The 26,151-nt window shown below is 40.5% G+C and overlaps 2 protein-coding genes across 2 annotated transcripts in view; one reads left to right on the top strand and one right to left on the bottom strand.

Moving 5' to 3' along the window:
- Positions 1-659: 659 nt before the first annotated feature.
- FKBP7 (FK506 binding protein 7) lies at positions 660-14,412 on the bottom strand. The gene is made up of 4 exons (XM_006878788.1): positions 14,204-14,412; positions 13,457-13,608; positions 2,195-2,328; positions 660-821 (listed from the first exon to the last, which is right to left on the bottom strand). Exons 1-4 carry the CDS (start codon positions 14,410-14,412, stop codon positions 660-662), a joined length of 657 nt encoding a protein of 218 aa, XP_006878850.1.
- Positions 14,413-18,286: 3,874 nt separating this feature from the next.
- The window catches only part of PLEKHA3 (pleckstrin homology domain containing, family A (phosphoinositide binding specific) member 3), a 30,953-nt gene continuing 23,088 nt past the window's right edge, over positions 18,287-26,151 (top strand). The window contains exons 1-2 of the mRNA XM_006878787.1: positions 18,287-18,326; positions 24,151-24,267. Of these exons, the coding sequence (XP_006878849.1) occupies positions 18,287-18,326; positions 24,151-24,267 (157 nt within the window). The remainder of the gene's footprint in view (positions 18,327-24,150; positions 24,268-26,151) is intronic.

Genomic DNA, 26,151 nt, shown 5'->3' with positions numbered 1-26,151 from the left:
ACAAACTCTGGTAGTTCAAACCCACCCACTGTCCTGGGAGAAAGATGTGGCAGTCTGCTTCCATGAACATTTGTTCTTATTGTTAAGTGCCACTGAGTAGGACTCACAGTGATCCTATGAACAACAACTCTGTTATTCTGAACTCTGTCCTATCCTGTGCCCCCTCACAATTCTCATAGACTGGGGCCTACTGCTGCAATCTGTGTCAGTCCACCTGGTAGAAGTTCTTCATCTCCCCACCTTTCCAACCATGATATCCCATGAAGATTTACAGCCTTGGAAAGATTATTCCCCCCTGCCTGTAGGGTCTAAATCGAGTCAGTGGTGATGAGATTTTCTGGTGGTACACACATTTTACAACATTATTGGTATAACAAGATATAAAAACCATAGGTCCAATGAGTCTTTATGGAAGCTGACTGCTACACCGTTCTCTCACAGAGCAGCTGCAGCCGTGTTCTCAGAGAAAGCACATTACAACTTTCTGGCAAGTTACATATGCAAAACATATCACATTTATTATATTAAAATGACATGTACTGAGGGGATCAAACTGTATTCTGATGGAGGGAAATAGAAAACAGCTTAGAGAAAAAGTGATTTTGTTTTATATATAAAGGTACAGTAAATAGCTAAGAAAATATAGAAATGAAAATATGCTATAGCTCATCATGTTGATGCACATTGTATTCCCGGGGAGAAATGAAGCCATCACCATCATGGTCATTCCTTTTGAAAATATCTTCCAAAACTGCATTCTGATAGGACTTGTCCCGTGGCTTCTCATCTTTTTCAAAGTCCTTTTCTAGGTAATCACGTATCTATAGAGTAAAAAAAAAGTTTAAAGTTATAAAAATGAATTTATAATAACTTTGAGGAATATTTACACAATGAAACTCACCCAAAGAATACTCAGAATGACACAATATTTTATAAAGCTATTTCAGGTTTTATTTTTTTAATCATTGGGAAGTTTATTTTTCAGAAAAGGTCTTCAAATTAGCTTTTCTGAAGGTTGTAGATAATCAGTGCTACATTTTCAAAGTGCAGTCAGAGAGACTAAGTTAGTCACAGGCTTCAACAGAACAAGTCCTAAAACATTTTGAAGTATTGCCTAAAAAGAAGTCACATATTGATGCAAATTGATAACACATTTGTTTGCTCATCGAAAGGTTGGAGGTTCGAGTCCAGTTAGAATGCCTTTTCCCCAAAGTCAGACTAAACACTATGGAGCACAATTCTACTTGGACATACACAGGGTCACCATGATTCAGAATAGACTTAATGGAAATTGTTCTTCACCTCCACTAGAAGAAAGGTTAACAGGCATAATCCATTTGACAGTTTTGACGTTTGAAACACACTTCCTTTTCAGAACTTAGATTTTCAGTAGTGAGTGCTAGAAAAGCTAAGTTAACTATGGTTGTTGTTAGGTGTTGTCAAGTTGAGTACAACTCATAGCAACCCTATGAATAAAAGATGTTGAACTCTGTTCTTTCCTGCACCATCCTCACACTTTCTGACACACAAGAGCCAGTTGCAGCGGTCTAATTAGAAACAAAAAAAAAAAAAAGCTGTAACATAGTTAGGAGCTGTGCTGCAAACCCAAAGACTAGAGGTTCGAATCTACCAACCACTCCATGGGAAAAGAAGTGCAATCTTCTCACATGTTCCTGTTATTTATGGCCTCTGAAAACCCACTGGAGGGTTAGCTATGAGTCTCTTCCGACTTGATGGTACACAACAACATAAACAAAAACTGAACTCTCTGCTATGGAGCCAATTATGACTAGTAGCAGAACCTTACAGGACAGAGCAGAACTGCTTCCTAGTTTCCAAAGCTATAAATCTTTACAGCAGCAGAGAGATATATCTGTCTCCTGTAGAGAGGCTCAGGGTTTAAAACCACTGTACTACCAGAGCTCTTTACAACCAAAATCAAACCAAACCCACTGCCGTGCAGTCAAATCTTGTTCATGGTGACCCACTATCAGGCTTCAGGGACTGCAAATCTAAACAGGAGGAGCCTGGCCATCCTTCTCCTTTGGAGCAACTTTTGAATTCGAACTGCCAACCTTTAGGTTATCACTGCTACATGCTGATAACTGTGCTAGCAAAAATACTTGTAATTGCTACATATCATTATTTAAATTGTGATAAAAAGTTAAATAGTATACAATGAGGGTTACATTACCTCATCTTTAGAGAGCTGTCTGTCACTGTTCACATCTATTTGCTTAAATGTTTCAATGCTCCGTGGTCCTTTGGTCACAGCATAAAGTTCAATCTCAAAAATTAGTGTGGCATTAGGTGGAATCTTGCCTTCTACTAAAAAAAGAAATATAACCATTTACCTTATATAAAGTTCAAATATTTACTCACAAATAGCCAGAAAATGATTGATTACATTATATTTATAACATTTACTTTTCTAATATCCTTTAATGACTATTTTCCCCATATGTTTTTAAACCATAGGGACCACTAACTCCTAATTAAAACAAAATAAATATGAATCACAGTTTTTGTTAAAACTCCCTTATCATTTTAATTCTAGATGTTTGTGAATGTTCTTCAGTAGTATTTTGCTTACATGTGATAATAATGAAATTTTCCATAATTTCCACATTTTGTTGGGTCACTTTTCTTGGGAATGGGAACAAATATGGATCTCTTCCATTCAGTCAGCCAAGAAGATGCCCTCCAAATTTTCTGGAATAAACTTCTGAGCACATCCAGGCTGCATCTGTTAGTTGAAACATGTCATCTAGTATCCCACTGAATCCTGGACCTTACTTTTTGCCAATGACTTCAGTGTGGCTTGGACTTCTTCCCTCATTAGCATTATCTCTTGATCACATGGCACTTCATGAAATATTTCAGTATTGGCCAATTCTTTTTGGTATAATGATTCTGTATATTCCCTCTATTTCTTTTAATGTTTCTTGGATCATTGAAGATTTTTCTCACTGCATCTCTAAGTATTACAACTTGAGGATTGGTTTTGTTTTTCATTTAGAAATGCTGAGCAATTTCTTCCCTTTGTAGTCTACAATTCTGTCTCTGCACGTTCCATTAGTTTGCTTTGTCTTCCTAAGCTACCTTTTGATATCTTCTGTTCAGCTTTTATTTCAATGTTTGAAATAAAAGTTTTGGCTTTTTGACAATCTAGTGCAATTTTCAGGCTCTCTTCTGATATCCATGTTGGTTTTTTTCTTTCTCTCTTGTCTTTATAGTGACCTTTTGCTCTCTTAATGGATCGTATCCTTGATGTCATCCCATAACTCATCTGGTCTTTGATCAGTGGTAATAAATGCTTCAAACCCCTCTTTTTTTTTTAAAAACTCTAAATACTTAGACTATCACTTGGACTAGCAGACACGGCAATTGAAACTGAGATCTTAGAAATGGAAACACAGAGGAGGAGGAACATCTGTAAGCAGACACTAGTGACTGGAATGTGGAATGTGAGAAGCATTAAAGTAGGAAAATTGGATATTGATAAGAAAGAAATGGAACACGTAAATATTGAAATACTAGGTATTGGTGAAATGAGATGCTTGGCATGGGACATTTTGAATCAGATGATCGTATGATTTACTATGCCGGGGATGAAAAGGTGAGAAAAAAATGGGGTTGGTTTCATAATTTAAAAAGTCATTTCTAGCTCCATCCTGAAATACAATGTGGTGAGCAACAGGATAATATCTATATGCATACAAGGAAGTCCGGTGAATACCACTATCATTCAAATATATGCACCAAAAACTAGAGCCAAAGAGGAGGAAATGGAAGATTTCTACCAACTTTTGCAGTCAGAAATTGATCAAACATGCAATCAAGATGCATTGATAAATAGTGGGTGACTGGAATGCAAAAGTTTGGAATGGGGAAGGTTCAGTAGCTGGAAAACACAGGCTCGGTGAGAGAAATGAGGCTGGAGATAGAATGATAAAAGTTCTGCACATTCAAGGATGTATTCATTGCAAATACCTTTTATAAGAAACATAACGCAGGCTATACACATGGATCTCACCTGCTGGTATGCATAGGAATCAAATAAATTACATTTGTGGGAAGACTCGCTGGAAAAGTTCAATAAAAGCAGTGAAAACCAGGCCAGGTGCTGACTGTAGGACAGACCACCAACTAGTCATATGAAAGTTCAAGCTGAAGTTGAGGGAAATGAAATCAAGCCCATCAGAACCAAAATTTGACCGTAAGTCTGTCCCACGCGAATTTCAAAACCATCTCAGGCACAAGTTTGAGGCCTTGAGTACCAATGAGCGTAGACCAAATGAGCTCCAGGAGGATATCAAGAAAATCGTCCATGAAGAATGCAAAAGATCATTACAAAGGCTGAAGAAGAAGAAACGACCAAGATGGATGTCAGATGAGACTCTAAGTATTGCATTAGAGCGCCGAGAAGCCAAAGCTAAAGGAAGAAACCAAGAAATCAAAGAGCTGAACAGAATATTTCAAAAGACAGCTCAGGACAACAAAGCAAGATACTAGAATGAAATGTGCAGAGAGCTGGAGTTCAAAAATCAAAAGGGCCAAACTCGCTCTTTTTAAGCTGAAGGTGTTGAAAAACAAATTCAAGCCACGGGTGGCAATACTTAAGGATACTTTGCGTAGAATGTTAAATGATCCAGGAAGTATCAAAAGAAGATGGAAGGAGTACACAGAGTCACTGTATCAGAAGGATTAGCTGACACAGAAGAATTTCATGAAATAACATATGAGCAAGAACCTATCTGATGAAGGAGGAAGTTCAAGTTGCTCTGAAGGAAATGGGAAAAAATAAGAATACAGGAGTTGACAGCATACCAACTGATTTATTTCAACAAACAAACACTGCCCTGGATATGCTCATTAAGTTGTGCCAAGAAATCTGGAGGACAGCCAGCTGGCCCACTGACTGGAAAAGATCTATATTTGTTCCCCCATTCCAAAGGTGACCCAACAGAGTACGAAAATTATTGAACAATATCATTAATATCACATGCAAGCAAGATTCTACTGAAAATTATCCAAAAACGTTTGGAACAATATGTCAAAAGAGAACTGCCAGATGTGCAGGCTGGATTTAGAGGAGGTCGTGGTACTAGGGATATTATAGCTAATGTAAGACGGCTCTTGGCAGAAAGCAGAGAATACCAGAAGAATGTCTATCTGTGCTTCTTTGACTATGCAAAGGCTTTTGACTGTGTGGATCACAACAAGCTATGGCTGACTCTGAGAAGAATGACAATCCCAGAACACTTGATTGTGCTAATGTGAAGCCTATACTTGGACCAAAAGGCAGTCATCAGAACAGAGCAAGGAGACACTACATGGTTCAAAATCAAGGGGGTCCATCAGGGATGTATTTTGTCTCCATACCTTTTCAATCTGTATGCAAAACAGATCATCTGAGACACTGGGCTGTATGAGGAGAAATGTGGCATTAGGATTGGTGGAAGAATCATCAACAACCTACGTTATGCAGATGACACAACCCAGCTTGCTGAAACTGAGGAGGACCTGAAGCACTTGCTGCAGAAGGTCAAGGACTGCAGCCTTCAATATGGATTGAAGCTCGACATCAAGAAAACAAAGATTCTCACCACTGGGCCAATTGGCAGCATCAGTATGGATGGTGAAGAGATTGAGATAGTTAACAGTTGTAGTTTACTTGGTTCCACAGTCAACACTCTTGGTAACAGCAGTCAGGAAATCAAGAGACAAATTGCATTGGGAAAGTCAGCTGTGAGGAACCTCTCAAGAATACTGAAAAGAAACAACGTCAGGCTGGAGATTAAGGTGCGCCTGATCCAGGCTATGGTCTTCGCAATTACGTGCTATGCATCAGAGAGTTGGACAGTGAATACGGATGATAGAAAGAGAGTTGATGTCTTTGAGTTGTGGTGCTGAAGAAGAGTGTTGAATATACCATGGACTGCTAGGAGAACAAACAGGTTTGTCCTGGAGAAGGTGAAGCTGGAATGCTCCTTGGAGTCAAGGATTCTGAGGCTTCATCTGACATACTTTGGCCATGCTGCAAGAAGGGACTGGTCCTTTGAGAGGGACATCATATTTGGGAGAGTGGAGGGACGGCGCAGGAGAGGAAGACTTTTGATGAGATGGATCAATTCTGCGATTGGGGTGGTGGGAATGAGTGTGTTTGAGACAGCAAGGTTGACACAGAACAGAACAGCATTTAGGGCTCTTGTATATATAGGGTCACTATGAGTTGCAAGGGACTCGATGGCACATAACAACAACAACAACAACAACTTGTCCCTTTCAACTATCAGTTAAACCTTACATCCCACCCGTTTCTTATTTAACTTTCATGACATGAGAATTCTCAGACCCATTTTTAGATGTTTTTAAGTGCTTCTTGGAGGCTTACATACTTTGTCTCACATACTTTGGACCCGTTGCTAGGAGAGTCTATTCTTTGAAGAGGAACATCATGCTTGGAAAGGTGGAGGGATGGTAAAGAAGAGGAAGACCCTCAACCAGGTCTGCAGTGAATGGAGCAATGGGCTTAAGTATGTCAGAGATTGTAAAGATGGCACAGGAAAGACAGAATTCAAATCTGTTGTTTATAGGGTCCTGTGAGTTGTACTTGACACTATGGCACTTAAAAACATCATCATTCTAATTAGGGCTTTAGTTAGAGCTACTTCAGGGAAGAAAAATTTCAAAGAATAGATCACTAGTCACTTTGACAAGTATAAACCAATATATTTGTCTTTCTGAAGATTTAGTTGTGTTTTAAGTAAAAGTTTACAATAACAACCAATAATTTAAACACAGATTGTTCTGTAACGTTGGTTGCCATCCTCACAATGTGTCAGCACTCCACATTTCCTCCTTGGCCTGTCACCATGCATCTGGTTTCCCCATCCCTGACTTTTCAATAGTTCTGGACAAACACTGCCTTTTTGTTCTGACATACTTGATTGTTCTTGGTGTGTATACTCTTCACAGTCAGATATAATTTGAGACGTGGCCTCCAAGAGTATCTTGAGTTAGAACGTTGTCTTAGGGCAATTGTCTTGGGAGACAGGGATCTCTGGGAGATCAGTAATTCTAGTCTTTAAAATATGTATTCTATTTTTTATCCATGGACAGGAGTGGTAGTGGGCATAATGTATTTCTTCTGGCTTTGGGTCTAGATGAGACTGTGGTTCGTGGGGGCTATTGGCCCTTTAGACAGATTGCTTTCTTGAATTTTTGGTTTTCTTCATTATCATTTGCTCTAGGTGGCCAAGCTTAGATTCTACTTACCAGGTTATAGAACATTTATCTACCAGATTGTAGAACATTATCTCTATGAACTGTTTTGCTGACTGACCTAGATATCCTGAGACTATGGTCCTTACCCCTTAGGTCCAATTCAGTCTTAATGTCTAAGCAGTTTCTAAAACTGTGTCGTTGTATTACACAAACCTATATATGAATGTAGGTGCACTTCTATATGACTTTCTCACCTATTTAACTATGAATCCACTCACAATAATGTCAGTCTAGAGACTAAGGGGTGCCTGATCCAGGCCATAGACTAAGGATGACAAGAATTGATGCCTTTGAGTTGTGGTGCTGGAGAAGAGTCTTGAACATATCATGAAGTGCCAAGAAAACAAATAGGTCTGTCTTGGTGAGGATGAAACCAAGTTTTTCCTTTGAGGCTAGGATTTTGAAGCTCTATCTCACATACTCTGGCCCTTGGCCAGGAGGGACTGGTCTTTAGAGAAGGAGATCATGCTGAGAAGGGTGGAGGAACAGTGCAGGGGAGGCAGACCCCAAATGAGATGGATAGATACAGTAACTGGCAGACCCCAAATGAGATGGATAGATACAGTAACTGGGATAATGGAGGTAGGTGTGTCAGAGTTAATGAGACTGACTCAGGACAGGGCAGGCTTCAGAGATGTTGTATACAAGGTCAGTAGGAGTCTCAGGCGACTCGATAACATATAACATCTACTGTCCAATTATTGTTTGTTATTACTATTGTTTCAAGATTGTTATGTTACAGCACTTAGCCTAGCTGTCCTTTATTCTTATGTACCTCTCAGTGTCTTCCTTTAGCTTGGTCAGATTATGCTGAATTCGCCCACTTTGAGTCTTGCCTTTCCCTTCATCAAGTTAATACTTCCATACTATCTAGTTACTGTTTCTCTCTCCTATCTGTATGTATACCTATTCTTTACTTTTCATACTTGGTGCTCCTATACAATATTTACAGATTTATCTATATTCTTAAATGTTTTACAGATTTATCATTACTCTTTATTGTTGCATATTTGTTGTTGTTGTTATATACTGTTGAGTCACAACTGTCCCATAGCTGACCCTCCAGTGGGTTTTCAGAGGCAGTTAACTGCCTGGGAGGAAACTATCCATCCTTCTCCCGCAGAGCTGCTGAAGGCCTTGAATTGCATGCCTTCGGAACTGCAGAACAGCTGTTTGCCACTGGGCCATCAGAGCATAGCATTATTATTATTTTTTTTTTTTTTACTAATTCCAGTGAAAGTTTACAGAGACTTTGGATTTCCATTCATTCATTGTTGCACTTTTCTCCCTGCCCACTCCTCCCCTACTCCAGTTCACTCTTCTCTTTGAAAAGTAAAAGAAAAATTCTTTCATTGTTATACAATTCCTCCCCTCAAGTCCACTCCACTGTGCAGCCTTCATTCTGGACTCCTGTCATAAAAATACCTAGTTATATACCCCTTTTAAACAGTTCTCTCCCTCGTCTGTTTTAATGCAGTATACATTATTTATCCCCTCAACCTCAATGTCAGTCCCATTTTACAACAGTGGCCCTATGGAATATTTGTCCTTTTTGTGACAAAATTTGTCCTTTTGTGAGGTATTTCACTCAGCATAATGTCCTCCAGGTTCACCCATTTTGTATAATATTTCATGAGTTCCTTAATTTTCAGTATTAAATTTTATGTACCACATTTATCTATTCACCTATCAATGGGAAGCATGCTGTGTATGTACATGTCTATTTGTGCCACAATTCTTAGTTCTTTAGGAAATGTACCTAACAATGAGATATTTGGATTGTATGGTATGTTTAGCTCCAGGGTTTTAAGAAAGCACCATACTGTTCTCCATAGCAGTTGTACTGTGTTGCAGTCCCACCTGCAATAGTCCGAGTTCCAATCTCCCCACTGCCTCACCAGCATTTGCTGTTTTGTTGATCAGTGCCATTTTTTGCTAGGGTGAGATGGTAACTCCTTGTAGGTTTGAGGTGCACCTTTCCACTGACTGATGATTACAAGCATCTTTTCATGAATCTGTTAGCCCATGAAATGTCTTCTTTAAGGAATTATCTGCTCATGTCCTTTACTCATTTGACAACTGAATTGTCTTTATGTTGTTGAACTTCACTATATTTTTTAGAGAGTAGACCTTTGTTATATATCCTGTTGGCAAAAATTTCCCCCCAACTCTGTCATTTCTTTTTTTACTTACTTGGCAAGCATAAATTTTTAGTAGTCTCAGTTCCCTAGTTTATATTCTGGTGGTTGTACATTTAAAATTTTTTTTTATTGTTTATTTATATCATTGATTAGGATTCCTCAGTCTGTCCTTATTCTTCCTTCCATAAGTGTTACAGTTTCAGATTTACATTTATGTCTTAGATCCCCTTTGAGTTAATATTTTGTGGATGAGGTATGGATCTTGTTTCATTTTTCTGCAACTGCTTATCCAGCTATGCCAGCACAATTCATTAAAGATACTATCTCTTCTTCATTTAATTTTACTTTAAACCTTTGTTGAAGGTTATGTGCCCACAGACAGACTAAAATTTTTCAGAAAGGGAAAAAATAAACAGAAAATAAAACTAAGTTCTTCATAGATATTAAAAAAATAAGTTGAAAATTGTACAAACATCTGTAAAACAATTGTATGATTTACTACCTATCTTTAAGAAAGTAAACTTAAGATTTCAGTAATCTAGAAGCTATTTCAGCTGACCATTTCACAAAAACGAGCTGCAAAAGTGACTTACTAAGAGGCAATGAGAGCTTGGATCACCTGCGTATACCTAAGGTCTCTAATGAACATAGTGCCAAGTCCATTAGAAATATGCTAAGTATTTGTTGAATGAATGACTTAGGTTTTTCCTTTTTAAAAAATGGCTGGTTTTCCTTTGAAGGAAAGAGTAATTTTTTAAAATTAAAAAGTGAAAAATTCTTGCTAAATAAAGTGTTTGTAATTCAAAGAGGAAAGAGCTTAAAAGCTACTGCCAAAAAGAGAAGTGGATCAGCCATACCCAAAGATAGGGCATAGAAAAATCTACCCATGCACTATGTGCTTAATGTGAAAACCCCAACCTAATGCACATATTTATGAACTTACATAAAACACCTAGATATACTCAATGGTCATTTTTACAAAATCCATTTCAATTCCATCCAATTATTATCTCATTATGACAGAAAAAAATAGCTGTTTATTGCAGGATGTGATTAAAAAATTTTTTAAGGAAAAAATAATAGGTATGTCAGAAGTTTCTGAACAATTTTGTAAACATAGAAAACCCCAAGTGGGGTTTTTTCCCTCACAAAAACATGAAAGAGTACATAATAGTAGATCAAAGAGCAGGCGTTAATAAAAAAGATCTATACATACCACATGAAGAGTTAATGAAAGCACTAGAAAGTCACATGCATTTCAAGACATGCAGGAATGCTCTGGGTCATGAGGCAAAGGTGCTGTGCAGAGGAAAGACTTCTTCAAGTACTACCTAAAACAGAGTTAGAGCTGATGTTAGGTCTCACTATCAACTGAAATAGCTTATGTAATTAAAAGGTTGCTAGACAGCTGCTGAACAACCTACCTATCTGTTTTTAAAAACAATTTGCAAAACTAATCAGCTAGGCTAGCACCTGACTTCACTCCAGTGACCATAGATTCATCTTTTCTGGGTTTTGGTTACCTCATGTATAAAATGAAGGCATGGCTATAGATAAACTGTAAGGAGCTCTTTCAGGATTAAAATTCAATGATTCATTGAAAACTTAATCCAGGGACATCTGAAAATATGCCCCAAGATAGTTTCATAAATCTTAGGCTAAGACACCTGGATCAACTGCTGAAAAGCTTGAATGTAGATTCCTAGCCTGAAGCTGTTGGTTTTTCCAGGTCTTTGTTGACATTATAGTAGACTTTTTTTTTTTTAGTCACTGTTAATATTGATGGGTTTAAAAAACTGTCTCAGTCTTCATTTCTCTTTAGTTTTAAATAAAATTAAGAATTCACATATATTTAAATATCTTTCTTGACAGTGGACTGCTTAATCATGAACTTTGCCCATTTCTAGGGACAGGCAAATTTTTATCATTTCAAGTCTTTGTATGAGATACCAACATTGTCACTCTTCATCTGCTTCCCCTGAATTGAATTAATATGCTTCCAGTGAAGTGATTTCCAATCAATCATATTAACACCTTACAGGATAGCATCAAACTGCCCCGTACAATTTCCAAGGCTGTGATCTTTATAGTTGTTGCAGTGTACCACTAAGTTGGAATCACCCCCTTCCAGCAGGTTTTCAGAGGCAGTAAACTGCACGTATGGAAGGAGAAAGCCCATCTTTCTTCTGTGGAACAGCTAGTGGATTCGAACTGGGGACCTTTGCATTGGCAGTACAACTCGTTACCAATGAGCCACTAGAGCTCTTACAGAGGATTATTTTAATCTGGTGGCATAGTGGCTGCTAATTGGAAGGCTGGTAGTTTGAACCTAACAGCCACTCAGTGGGATGAAGCTGTGGTAGCCTAGTTCATAAAGATTTACAGCTTTGTAAGTTCTATGCAGCAGTTCTGCTCTGTCCATTAAGGGTGCTGTGAGCTGGAATTGAGTAGATGGTAGTTTGTTTTGGTACTGCTTCCTGGAGAGACAGACTATAGACACCTATACACTAGTATATACTAAAACCAAAAGTGCTTTAATGTTTACAGACTATACAGGATCATTATGACTTGCTGCCACTGTGTAAGAGAAAAATCTCTGGTCAAGTAGCATTCTGTGCTATTTTCTTTCTATGTAAAATCTACTACCTTAGAGTTGACTCACAGTGATCCTCCACTGGATTTTTTTTATTATTTTGTGTGTGTGTACCGTCAAATTGGATCTGACTGGTACAGGAGGAGATTGCTCCTCCTTCTTCAGCAGAGCATCTGGTGGATTCGAGCCGGGTACCTCTGGGATTGCAGTGCAGCTTCTTGCCACTAGGCCACCAGAGCTCCCTCTCTACTGGATTTTAAAGGCTGTAAATCTTTATGGAGAATTTCCCATCTTTCTCCCGAGAAGAAAGTAGTAGATCTGAATCACCACTCCTTTTGGGTATCAATACTATGTATAACACTATACCACCTGGGCTCATTTTTATTGATAAAAATTCACTCAATGTGTTGTGTGCACCAGAGCTGATTCAAGGCAGACAGACCCTCCAGCTGGTTTTTGGAGGCTGTAAATCAATTGCATAGGAGAGGAGCTAGGAGTAGAATATAAGGAGCACTCATGGTATAGCGAGCTTTGGAGGAGGAGGCTGGAGGAAGCTGAGCTGCAGCCCAAAGGTGGCTCCTTCTCTGGTAGTTTGAATACACCAGCAGCTCCACAGAGGAAAGCTGTGCTATCTCCTCCTGACTGATTTACAGCATCTGAAAAACCGCTAGAGAGTCAGCTATGAGTCAGTTCTTATTCAACAGCAATGACAGAGAGAGAAAGGTGGCATAGTGCTTTAACCTATCAAGTTGCTAATGAAAAGGGGAACTCCATCAGCTGCTGCTCCATGGGATAAACATGGAGAGTCTCTTGCCTGTAAGATTTCCAGACTTAAAAAAAAATTCTACAGGGGGTCATTATGAGTCAGAATTAATTCACGGCAGATTTGGTTTGGTGTCTGAAGCTAGGTATGAAGTACCTGGGAGATGCAAATGTGTAATGTGTTCGGCTGCTAATAAAAAGATTTGTGTTTTAAAAAAGAAAAAAGGAAAACAACCCACCAACAATCAAAAGATTGGTGATCTGAGTCCCCCTTAAAGGCAATTTGATAAAAAGTTCTGGCAATCAACTTCAGAAAAATCAAACTTTGAAATCAAATGGAGCACAATTCTTCTCTGAAAATTTGGGGTCGTTATGAGCTGAAATGACTTGATGAACACTAAAACTACCTTAGCTGTGGATAGAAGTGAAAAACTCAAAATCAGACTTACTACCTATGAGTTGATTCTGACTCATGATGACTTGCCAGTGGGTTTTTGAGAATGTAAATCATAATGGGAAGAAACTAACTTTCCATGGAGTTGCAGATGGGTATGAACTCCCATGGAGTTACTGATGGCCTTTAACCTTTGGGTTAGCAAAGAAACTTTGCTTTGGACTATACCACCAGAGCTCCCTTATAACTCAAAGCAGAAATAATAAAACATCTTACCATAGCCTTCCTTTCCATATGCAAATGAAGGGGGGATAACTACTTTTCGCTTCTCTCCAGGGCACATGTCCATCATTGCAATGTCTAGGCCTTTTATTACGTGTCCAACACCAAGTACAAACCATTTAGGGTGGCCTTCATTTTGTGTCCGGCTGTAAAAAAAGAACAGTATCTTGGCAAAATGACTTCCAGAAACATGAAACCAAGCTTTTAAACAGAACTGGGCAATTTAGTTATAATTTAAATTTCAGATCTCACTAACCATCTATGCTCCCATACCGGCCTCTTATGGGCAGCTTGGCTCTAACATCCTTGATAACTGCCGGTCAAGGGTATGATTTGCCCAGTGCTTAATCATAAGTTATCTTCTCATTTTCTTTTTTACAGTCATCTTTACAAAAACTGTTTAACAGTTCACTTCTCAAAATGGGTCTCCAGTCCATAATTTAATGTATAGCTTGTACAAATCATTTAACCTCTGGGTTTGTTCTAAAAAAAAAAAAAATGATGGTACAATTTCATTCAAACGATTTTTAAGGCCTTTTGGCTAATAATTTAACTTCTTTTTTCTTTGTATATTTCTCTATTCTCTTCTATATGCGAACTTTCCCCCAAGCACAGATGAAAACAATCTGTGCTATAAAAGGCTCACCCCAAATAAAGCAAACCCTTAAACAACTAATGAGGCAGATGGAGGGTAGATTTCGTGCGTCAGCTAGCCGCAGAGGCATTCTCAGCACTTCATACCTGCAGTAGAACTTCTTACCGTCTTCGGCCAAGTAGCCATCGTAATGAGCATTTAGCAGGTCACCCTTCTTGCTTCTTTTAGAGCAGTTTTCTGGACGATGTAAAACTTCTATTTTCACTTCGTCTATGCTCTCCGCTTTTTTTTGTCCCAGAACAGTAAGAAAGCCCCAAACATAAGAAACAAAGACTAAGCCGAATAAGAAATGCATGGTTCTCAGAGCTGGCCGAGAGATTCCCGCTGTGATCCCTCTGGAGTGTCCCTCGCGCCCCGTGGCGGTCCCCGAGGCCGCGTTCCGACGCGTGGCAGGCATTGTCCTACGTCACAAAGGGCCGGGGGTGGGACCGACTGTGTCTCCGCCCATTGCAGAGCCCCGCCCCAGGCGGCAAGCTCAGCGGTGGAGTTATGTGTCCCGAAAGAGGCGGGCTCGGGGCTGGCACACCCGGGTCATCAAGGCAATAGGACACACATGGACCTTTTTCTTCTAAAAGGTCTCCGTGTTTTACAACGATTTTCGTTGTTGTGGTGTGCCATTGAGTTGACACCCATAGCTGACCCTCCGGCGGATTTTCAAAGGCAGTAAATGACAAGGGAGCAGATTGTCCGTTTTTCATCTGCACAGAAGCTGGTGGATTTCAACCTAAAATGAAACTTGCGAAGTTGTGTCAGCCGACGTCCCCACTTTGGTTTCACAGAAAATAACGTGGTGTAGTCAGAGACTGTTGTCTTGGTTTTGGACATTAATAACTTATAATGCTCTTGGAGTACTAAAGGATATGGAAGAAGGATTCTAGTAAAAAGGGGTAAGAAATAAAGGTGTGTGGCTTTCTTGCAGCTTCTAGGCTGTTCTTGAAGTGTTTTTTGGGCATCAGAGACATGTATACATCGGTTCCACACTGAGCCACAATGTGGATGCAAGTAGAAATGCAGGTGCATCTTCCTCAAAGGCGTTTCCCACCCGCAGACTGTGATTCTGGACCTGCTGCCAGTTTGCATTTCTCTCCTCTCCTCTCCCCCCTCCCCCCCACTGGTATGGACCTGTTCTTGCTTGTAAATTCTACTCTGGTGTCACAATCGCTAAGCACTTAACTGTTACCCAAAGACTGGCAGTTAGAACTCAGACAGCTTTGGTAAAGGTTAAAACCCCCACAAACTCATAAATGTGCAGTCAGAACCAACACATAGCCCCACCATCCACTGGGTGGATTGGTGGTGGTTGTTAGATGTCTAGAGTCCACAACTCAGTGACCCCATCAACAATAGACATAAACTTTGCCTTATCCTGTGTTGTCCTCATGAACCCTGATAATGATACTATTGGGTTTTGAGGCTGTAAATCAACCAGGAGGAGATTGCCCACCTTTCTTGCCCTGAGTGAGTGAGGGACTTGTTTAGAGCCTAGAAAACCCTGTGAGGCAAATTTACTCTCATAAGGGGTTGTTGTAAAATAAATAAAATCTACTTGCTGATATCTAACAATAGGGCCCGGAAAACGTGACATTGATATTTTGAGACAGTCACACTGCACAGGCCAGGAAATAAGGTAGAACTTTGAGAATTTTTATCAGTTTATAGTCCCCTTCTCCACATATTAGCCTGTAATACAGAACAATTGAAAGATGTTTACAATTATTAAGGGACTTCATATTCTGGAGTCATAGGAAGCCCTGTTGGCACAGAGTACGTTGCACTGATAACAGAAAGGTTGGCTAGTACCCTGGGAGGAAAAGCCAGATAGGAAGATTTATAGCCTTGGAAAACTGATGGTTGGTAGCTATAAGAAGAGACTAGAAGACAGTATGGGTTCTTTTTCAAATAATAAAAAATTTAACAAAGATTTTAGGTAGTAAATTCAACTGCTACCCAAAGCCTGGCACTCAAGAACAAAATAAGGAAAGGTTCTGGAAAGTTGTTGATTTAAGCAAAAGCAGGCCCTGGAGTCACAGATGTGGGCAAGTTTGTGATTGGGGAAGGGATAGGGTCTTTATAATAGGTGAAAGGGTTCTTGGTTTTACTGTGATCAAGTCTCAGGAAGATGGGGATTTGGAAAATGACAGGTTAGATTTCTAAGGAATCACCTAGAGCTTTTCTAGGCTGGTCATAGTCATTTCTAGTTGAAACAATGCTAGTCAGTACACTCAACCTAGATTCAAGTAACATTTAACTGTATTTTAGTTGGCTCTGGTGGCTTAGTGTACAACACATTGGAAGCTAACTGAAAGCCTGGCAGATTCAAATGCACTAGCTGCTTTCAGGTAGAAAAACGGGCTATCTCCTCCAGTTAATGGCAGTGAGGTTTTTATTTTTCTACTTATCACATCTTTGTTTATTTACCAATTTACCTTATTTCTGAGTGAATATCCAAAGACTTCTTTCTTTAAACCTAAAAGCCTTCAGCAAAAGCTTAGATTAGGCCCTGAAGAGGAAATTTTATTTTACTTCAGAGCTGCAATGAAAAGCCACAGGGCCTGCCCTATCTGCGTTAAAGCTAATATAATGCCATAAATCTAAAAATTGTCACATAAGGCCATTATCATTTCCCAGAAGGAAATATGAGGGTTTATTATTATTGAAAAAAAAATCATAAAAGCTAGGATGAAGCTCCTTTATGGTTATTGTTGTGTACTGATGAGCTGGAACTCTTAAAGCTTAGAAGTAGGGAATCATGCTGCCAATGCAAAGGTACACGGTTCCAATCCACCAACCGATTTGGTAGTTTGATCCCACCAGCTAGGAGAAAAAGATATAATAAGGCTGTCTTCTACCTCCTGTATGATAGTTTGTGAAAATGCCCCCAAATGGCCACATCTAAGCTGAGCTAGTTTTGTTTTTTCCCTACCTTCGAATCTTAGTGAATAGCTCTGGGGCAGACTGATTGTGTCCTTTTTGTTTCTAGCTATGCTTACAGACTAGATCAAGATCAAGCAAGCTACCATTCCATCACCCTGTACCTTCCTTAGCCTAACTATGTAGTGGGGGTTGTTTTTGTAAGTGTATATAGAGTTGGTTACTGTCCCCAAACCCTCAGCAGAAAATTTTCCTGCCCTGCCACAGCCAGGTCCTTTGCAACGCTGTTAGCTAATGGTCAGTAAGTTTCCTGCTCCAATACCTCATCTTTTAGTCTGTGTCAATTGTTTTTGTCTGTGAGACGTCCCTCTGGAGAACAAACCCCAACAGCTCTCATTTTTTTAAAAATAAAAACACAGAATTTAATTCCATGTTCCATTTTTCGAAATTAAACTATGCTATACAAATTATAGACATAATTTCACGAGGTTTCTTGTTCGGCCAGAGAAATAATTTCCTCCACCCCTTGAGGAGGATAAGGTTCCGCGGTGTGACAGAACGTGTATTTAAATCGCCTTAGCGGACAGCGCGGGGAGAGCTAGCTAATCGGGTGGGACCTGGGGCTTCTCCCACTGTTTCAGGCCCCGAGGAGTTGGCTTCGGAAGGCGGCCGCACAGGAGGTCGGGGACCGGGGTTGGTGCACAGGAGGCCCGGCCTCCCGTCCGAGGCTGGAGGAAGCCGACCCACGCGGCTGCTGCGGCGGGTCAGCGGCGGTTGGGGGAGCTCAGCGCCGGCCCGCCCTCCTCGCGCAGCGGCAGGGCCGCAGGCCGCGCCCGCTCCTCCAGCCCCGCCGCCGGGGAGGGGTTTCCCGGGACAAGCCGGCCCCTTTTATCCAGGAAGTGAAAGCGACGTCGGGGTCAATGAAAACAAACGGGGAGCCCGGGGGAAGGGAGGCCGGCGAGGAGGCGGAGGGAGCGGTCGGGCGGCGGAAGAGCTATAGTAGGAGGGCGGCCGCGGCTGTGTTCTCACCGCCGCCGCCGCGGAACCTCGCCTGGGGATGCTCGAGCACGCGCTTCGCGCCCCCGGAGCTCCGCGCAGCGCCCGCGGGCCCGGCCTCTGAGAACCGCCACGTCTCGGTGGCGCGCGCGGGCTGAGGGCTGCTCGGTGCCATTGGGGGGCGCCTAGGGGATTGCCAGGGCGAACCGGGAGGGGCAGCCCTCCCGCCCCCCGCTTGGCGCCTTCCCCATCATCGCGGCCGGCGCCGGGCCAGGAGGATGCGTGGCGCGGGACTCTGAAGGATGGAGGGGGTTCTATACAAGTGGACCAATTATCTCACAGGTACCACGTACCTCGGGTTTTTGGGGGGGCCACCCGGAAAGGCCGAGGACTTGGGTGGGGAGGTTCCCAGAAGACCGGCGCTACCTGGCCTCTGCAGGGGAGGAGTTGAGGACTGCGCACCTTTCTGAGGGTGGGAAGTGCATTTGACCACTTCTGTGCTTCAGTGAAAATACTTATTTGCCTTCTCTGGTCTCCAGCACAATTCCTAGTTGCCATGTATGTGTAGTTGCAGCCTCAGCCCTTATTCACTGTTAATTGTCAGCATTTTATTAATGCCAGAGTCGTCGAAGTATTGGACTGGAATGGACCCTTTAAGATCAAGATGTTTTTTTTTAAAAAGTATATGTATTTTTTTTTTAAAAATATGTTTCTCTTAGTTTTACAGTTTACTCACTTGTTGAAGTTGTTAGAGCTTAGCAGTCATGATTTGGAAGCTGTCCCTAAATAATACTCTTTTAGGGATGGGTTGTCAATGAAGTGTCATTATATTTTTAAATTCAGTACAGTGCTATTCACCAAAGCAGGCAAATGCATTTCCCTCATGAAGTGAAATGCAAGGAAAAACTCGAAAGAGTTCCTTACATGTTTGTATGAAATGAGAGAGACTGGGAGAGAAGGGCCTACGATACCAACATGGTTTATGAAAAATGCCTTAGATCTGAGTAATAGCCTCTTCTTTACCCCTCACCCTGCAGAAAGGGCAAGCCACTTAATTTCTCAGGTTCTCAATTTGTTAAAGTCAGGATCAGCTAGTTTATCTGAAAGGTGTTTCGTTCCCCCCCCCCACCCATGATTTTATTAAAGATGTGCCATTTTTATTTAGCTTTCTGACTTTGTGCTTGTGCCTTCAGTACTCTCACAACAGTTTTCTGCTCCTCAGTAAGGAAAGCAGGTTTGATCCTGTCACAGACACACACTGCACACACAGAACCGCTGTAAGCTCTGCTGACATGTTTTTTTTGTTTGTTTTTGACAATCTCCTAAGAACTTTCGTTCTCAGAGCACAAGCCCTCATAGTCTGCCCTAGCACACACCACATGCATGAAAGGTGTTTTCCAACTCTAGAATTCTATGATCAAATTAGAGGAAAAGGAAGTGGTTTTAAAATAAATTGAAATAGCAGACAAATTTTGTTGTAGCAAAATAGGCAAATCTTGACTTCTTGTCTGTCCATTCCCTGTCTGTCAAAAGTTGACCCTGTTTAGTTCATCAGACTTTTTTTTCATCACACTTGTTTCTGCCTGACCTTGTGAACTTGACCACTTTAAGAATGGTCACTGTTTACTGCCACACTTCCCTCCTTTTTTTTTTTGTTAATTACAGTGAGTGCTACAGCCAGATTTATAGTAAGTAGCAAAGAATCATAAAAAAAGGATTTATGATTCATGGGTGTTTTATTTTCCACACACTAAAAATGCAGACAATTTCTTGCAATGACATACTTTAACAGGAACTGTTTTTAAAACGAGGAAAATAGTGACTTTTTGGGGTGGGGTAGTTGTGAGAAGAAAAGTTCAACTCTATAGGTGAATTATGGCATTGAACTTTTAAGATAGTAGTTTCTGTGCTTTGATCATCTTTGCAAACAATAACAAGATCAGTTTCTGGGGCAGTAATGCTGTGGAACCATTTATACAGAGTCCAGAGCAATGGGCCATAATTGAGATGAATCATAATTTAAGAGGTGAAAGTTGGTTTTACTGTTTTGGTCATCTGCTGTTGCTTGTGGAGCTTTTAAACCACATGTGCGTTAACTTTCAGTTCCCTGACGAACATTTAAATTAACTGCTAGTTTGCCATGTAGAAGCTTGTCGACACAAAATATTTTATTTGAAAGAAGTCCATTGTTAAAATTTAAATTGGCTCTGTGGCCTGCTGATTGTCAATTTTAACTGAGCATTGATCTTTAAGGAACTTTCCAGTTTAATGATAGTGTTATTTGAGAATGCTTTGGAGAGAATAGGATTTCAGTAATATTTGATACTTTGAGATAAAATGAATTTGTTTTAGAAAAAAAAAGTTAAAACGAGATATGCAGAGACTCAATTCCACAGATAGTTCTGTGATGTAAATATGACTCAATTAGATGTTGTTTTACACAATATTTCTCAAAAAGGGTATGTAGCAATAATTAACAGGCTTGATTACATTAATACATCTACCCATAGTTCCTGTTTTAAAATTTAATTTTTTATGCCAAAATATATCTAACAAAAAAATTAAGAGTTATAACCATTTAAAATCACACACTTCTGTAACGTTAATTATATTCACCATATTGTGTGTCTGTCACCCCTGCCTATTTCCAAAATTCTCATTATCCCCAACCTATGGCTACCTTTTAAGTTGCTACATATTATAAAGGAATCATTTTAGTCAAGATTTGATTTAAGGAAATACTAATTGCACTAATGTAGACTTGTAACATCACGGTTTCTTCTACATAGTGGATCTTGGGTGGAGGAATATGTTTTTACCAGACTCTCCAGTTGGTTTGCCAAGGTGATCTGGTGCCTGGAAAGATAATGTTCTCATTATTTCTGTACAGACTGACTGCAGTATACTCTCATGGATATGTTGTTGTGTACCACTGAGTTGGAACTGACCAGTAGCTGACCTGCCAGTGGGTTTTCAGGGCAGTTAGTAGCACAGAAGGAGAGGGCTTGTCCTTCTCTCGCTGGTTGCCTCGAACCACATGCCTTTGGGATTGCAGCACAGCTTCTTGCCACCAGGCCACCAGAGCTCCCTCTCCTTTGGAGCGGCTGGTGGATTCGAACCATACGCCTTTGGGATTGCAGTGGAGTTTCTTACCACTAGACCAACAGAGCTATTCTCATAGATATAATGCATGTAAATACACTTTTATGGATAACCTGTGGCATCTCACCTTCTGGTATCCAGTTCATTCACTTACTTGTTTAATTACTTGAGAGATAAAGTTTTTAAATATCTGTTATGTGTCAGACATCATTTTAAATATTGTGAATGGAGTGATTTACAAGTTAAATCTCATGTCCCCAACAAACTTGCCTTCTAATTTTTAGGTCTTATTACATAATATAGTGTTTTAAAAAAAAGAAGAATTTTCTAGGCATCTGAAACTTGTTTTATTTTGGATTCCTAGTTTTCTGAACTGTGTTAATGATATTCCTGCCATCTTAAGCAGAGTGTAGAGAGTAGAATCTCACCTTCTTATGATAAACCAGGATTGTAATTTCAAAAGTGATATGGGTATAAAGACTTTGGGGCATAAGAATATTTTGCCTTTCTGCTTCCATTCCAGGTAATGTCTGGCCATGGAAAAATGGAATTGGTTAGTAATATAGTTGGAGAGTCAGCGAAGGAAGGGAAGGCCAATGAAATAGATGGCAGTGAGCTCAAAAATGTTGGAGGATGATAAAGAGGGCACGGGGTAGGACAGGGTTCAGTTCAGTTGCTTATAGGGTCACTCATTTGTAAGGGCACTCACTTTGAGTCATATATGACTAATGACAATAACAAGTCTATGGTTAAAGTGATGATGATTTGAACACCGTTGATTTAAGAAACAGTACATTTTCTTCTAGAACGTTTGGACTCAATTGTGATTTAATAGTCACAGAAAGAACAAGCATAATCATACTGCCTATGCATGGACACTGTGTTAGGTGGTCACTGAACTGTGGTAGTTATAAACTTGATTAGAGTCCAGGGAACACTGAGTTTGGCCTGTAAGGGAGTTAGAGTTAGAGAAGCCAGCATCTTGATCAGCTGCTTTTCCTTGGAGTCTGTGGCAGTTGTGTTCTCTAGTCACAGACTATTAACTAAATGAATGATTGCAGTATCCTGCAGCTTCTGCCCTAGCTGTGCAGCAATAGAGGTGGAATGAAGAGCAGATCCATGTTCTCCTCCAGGGTAAGCATCTTCTGTATTGTTGTTGTTAAGTGCTGTGGAGTAGGAAACTTAGTTCATTTAGTACTTTGTACAAGGGAAAGTAACATTTTCTCTCTCTTTTTTTAAAAGGTATATTTATTTAAGTGAAAGTTTACAAATCATAGACATTTTGTTTAATAACATTAATTACTGTAATTACTTAATTACAAGTGTAATTAAACCTGAGGGAGCTCTGGTAGCCTAGTCCTTAGAGGGTTGTGCTGATTTATTTCAAAGAACTGGCTCATGTGCTTATAGAGGCAGCAAGTCCCAGGTTTGTGAGTTAGATTTCTGGGGAGATTAATGAGTCCAAGTCGTCTGCAGGCAGAGTTGCAGACTGCTGGCTCTGAAACTGCCAGCTTCAGAGGATGATGGATCCAAAAGCTGTCAGGGAGCAGAGACCAAGCAGCGTGGTCTTGCACTTCAAGCTTTGGAGGCTTGTGAATCTGAGGCCAGGTCATCAGAGGCAAAGACTGCTGGGTCAGGTCTGGGGGGGTCACAATCCAAAGGAGGTCAAAGCCGAAGGATCAGACAAAAACTTTCCAGCTTTGCTAGAGACATATGTATGCAGAATATACCTCTGTGGAGACTTCCCCTTTATCAGTTCATGCTGATCAAATGCCTCTAGTCATGCTTCATTCACATAGAAACAGGATAGAATATAAACATATTATTATTACATACTTTGGCCGTGTTGCCAGGAGTGACCAGTCCTTGGAGAAGGATATGATGCTTGCAAAGGTAGAGGGACAGTGCAGGAGATGAAGACCCTGGATGAGATGGATTGACTCAGTGACTGAGGTAATAGGGGCAGGAGTGTCAGAGACAGTGAGGTTGGCTCACATAGGACAGGGTTTAGAGCTATCGTGTATAGGGTTGCTGTGAGTCACAGGTGACTCGACAGCACATAACAACAACAACAACAACACAGATCATGGCCACGTTGACATACTAGAGTAAATGATCATACTCCTCATACTTAATGTTCATTTGAGATTTTCTTCATAATCTCTCCCAACAAAATATAGACTGATACAAGAACATCTTGGTTAAGACCTGTCACAATATTATTTTAGAGCTAAGAAATAATGTCATGTATCCCCCAAAGCACACGGAGCTCTGGTGGTGTAGCGTGTCAGGAGTTGCATCACTGCACAAGGGCTGCACCCCACAGGTGGTTTGAATCCATCAGCAGTTCAAGGAAGAAGGGTGGGCACTCTTCTCCCTTGCGATTTGCCGCCTTGGAAAATCAGTGGAGGATCAGTTTGGAGTTGGCCTAACTCAATGGAAGTGTATTTGAGTTATTTTTTAATGGTATAATGTAGAAACTGTACTAATCCCCCATGATCTGAAAAACCTGATATTTGGATTAAGGTTGGAAAGCAAGACCCCGTCATTCTCATTATAGTCCTAATCTGATAGAAAGTTTTCCATCGTTGTGGTGGTGGTGGCCTATATAATGTCTTTTGCCTCGTAAAAGCTAAAAAGGGGAGGAAAGTAGCTTAGAGAGGGGAACCGCAGTAGCACCAGGAAATAATCTCCAAGAGTAAAGTGTGTCTTCTTGGATTCAAGTCACTGCACTAGGAGCTTCTTGACACACAAGGGAACAAGGGGACGTGTCAGGAAGACACATGGAGTCCTAGGAACACCAGGCCTACAGATGCAGAAGGAAACAGTAGAGAAAGGCAAGGAATTCAGAGAGAGAGAAGGCCTTTCCTGAATTTGGGCTTCTGACCTTCTGAACTGTAAGAGACTAATTTTCTGTTTGTTAAGACATCCTTTTGTGGTGTCTCTGTTATAGCAACATTTGATAACTGAGGTAAAGAATGTGGATGACATAGTTTGAAATTACAGTTTTCTGTGTGGTAAAAGTGATGACTTGCTAACCTTTTATTACTTATGATCTTTGCAGGTTGGCAGCCCCGCTGGTTTGTTTTAGATAATGGAATCCTTTCCTACTATGATTCACAGGATGATGTTTGCAAAGGAAGTAAAGGAAGTATAAAGATGGCAGTTTGTGAAATTAAAGGTAAGTTAATATATAATATTGGAGGAATTTGAAGTTGGGTGGCAAGGGGTTTTTTATCATATTCCAACCAAGAGAGAAAAAGCATTTCTAACCAAGTTTCAAAAACTCACAGCTTAGTGAGTCAGACTCTTAGTGATTCAGACTCAGACTCAGACTCTTAGTGATTCTCCATCAGGTTTCTGAGACAGTAAATGTAAAGAGAGGAGATGGCTCAACTTTCATCAGTGGGCCAGTTGATGGGCACCGGGATCCCACAGAGACACAGGGCTTTTTAGTTAATGGCACAACACTGTATGGACTACACCCCCAGAATTCTTCTAAATAAGATTGTTGTTGAGGACAGTCGTGTTGGAACAGGCCCATAGCTGACCCTTCAGTAGTTTTCAGAGGCAGTAAGTCATGCGGGAGGAGATGGCCCATCTTTTCTCCTGCAGATCAACTGTGGGGTTTGACCTTCATGCTTTTGTTTGGCAGCTCAGCTCTTCCTGTTAGGCTACCCGAGCTAATCAAGATAGTTGTTGTTGCTAGGTGCCATAGAGTTGAGTATGACTCATAGTGGCCCTATGAACAACAGATCTGAACCCTGTCCTGTGCCGTCTTCAAAGTCTCTGACACTCTTGAGCCCATTCTTGCAGTCACTGTGTCAGTCCGCCTGGCTGAGGGTCTTCCTCTCTTTCACAATTCTCAACCATGCCAAGCATGATGTCCTTCTCCAAGGAATGAATAGCCTCTCCTAGCAAAATGCCCGAAGTATGTGAGATGAAGCTTTATCATCTTTGCCTTTAAGGAGCACTCTAGCTGCACCTTCTCCAAAATATCTGTTCTCAGTGCTCTGACACCACAATTCAAACCAAGATTTGTGAATCTTTATCACCGTTTATTTCCTTAATAATTCAAAACCAAAGAAACACAAAAACTGGAAGCATTTAGCATTTTAAACAATTCTTTGTTTATTTTTCTCCCTGTTATGAATGTCCTTTGAAATTCAAAATACTTGTGCCAGTCTTCTACTTTGAAGAGGAAACACCATTTTTTGTGTTCCTTTATTATTAGTGACCATGCTTATTCTACAAGTGTTCCCTCTTCCCCCCCCCCCCCATTGTAGAAAAAGGTGTTATAAGGATTGGAAACCAAGTTCTAAAGATAGTGGAGTCAGTTCTGTTGGAGGGCGTGGTACTGGAAAGGGAGAGGGTTGGAGTCTTTGTTCTGTCAGGTGATAGAAATGCTTTTTTTCTTTCTTAAAAAAAATTGAAATAATGCAAGAGTTCATGTTGATTAAATTTTATGAAAGAAGGTTTTATGGATCATTGACTCATTTGTATGTGTGGATGAGTAATGGGGGAGGAAGTCTGTAGGATGAAAACAGACTAAATGATACTGAAAAGTATTGCATTTCCCCAAGATAATTGAGAGAGAAACTGGAGCATGAGAGGAGTGAATGGTAAACTCCCTCCAAACTTTTCACATCTTTCCTCAGTAGTTGGAATACTTAGCCTTCAGAGAAAGACTTTCACATAATGACAGCTCTGATTGAAGCTACCAAATACACTAATCTCAATAAATCATCAAATTTAGAGATTCTACCAGACTTACTGTTTTTAGAAAACAAGTGAAAAGATTTCATTAAGTCAATAAGACAGAGGCATAGCTAGTGAAAGAAGGGCCATGCGAAAGACTTAATGTGAAAAGGAAAGAAAAAGGAAGGGGGGAAGGGCCTCGCAGGAAGACAGGTGAATGAAGCCAGCTCTTATGGCACGCTGTCAGCAGAAAAGGAGAGAAGAGAGAGCTACCCCAGGTGGGCACTGCTGTTCGTGACTCCAGATCTCATGAGACCAGATTGTAGTCCAGCCTCACCTAGGGATTTGTGCCAGACTTACTCTTTTT

This window comes from Elephantulus edwardii, unplaced genomic scaffold (assembly GCF_000299155.1).
Source record: "Elephantulus edwardii isolate Elephantulus edwardi_28Jun2011 unplaced genomic scaffold, EleEdw1.0 scaffold00001, whole genome shotgun sequence".
In the NCBI taxonomy this organism is placed as follows: domain Eukaryota; kingdom Metazoa; phylum Chordata; class Mammalia; order Macroscelidea; family Macroscelididae; genus Elephantulus; species Elephantulus edwardii.
This window is presented reverse-complemented; position numbering and strand designations above follow the sequence as displayed.

What these genes read in the sequence shown, in the direction of transcription:
- FKBP7 (XM_006878788.1), bottom strand. Translation starts at nt 14,412, where the DNA reads ATGCATTTCTTATTCGGCTTAGTCTTTGTTTCTTATGTTTGGGGCTTT. An exon ending in GGTAAGAAGTTCTACTGCAG is followed by an intron (nt 13,609 to 14,203) that starts GTATGAAGTGCT and finishes CTTTTTTTACAG; the next exon opens with CCGGACACAAAATGAAGGCC. An exon ending in GACAGCTCTCTAAAGATGAG is followed by an intron (nt 822 to 2,194) that starts GTAATGTAACCC and finishes TTTACTCTATAG; the next exon opens with ATACGTGATTACCTAGAAAA.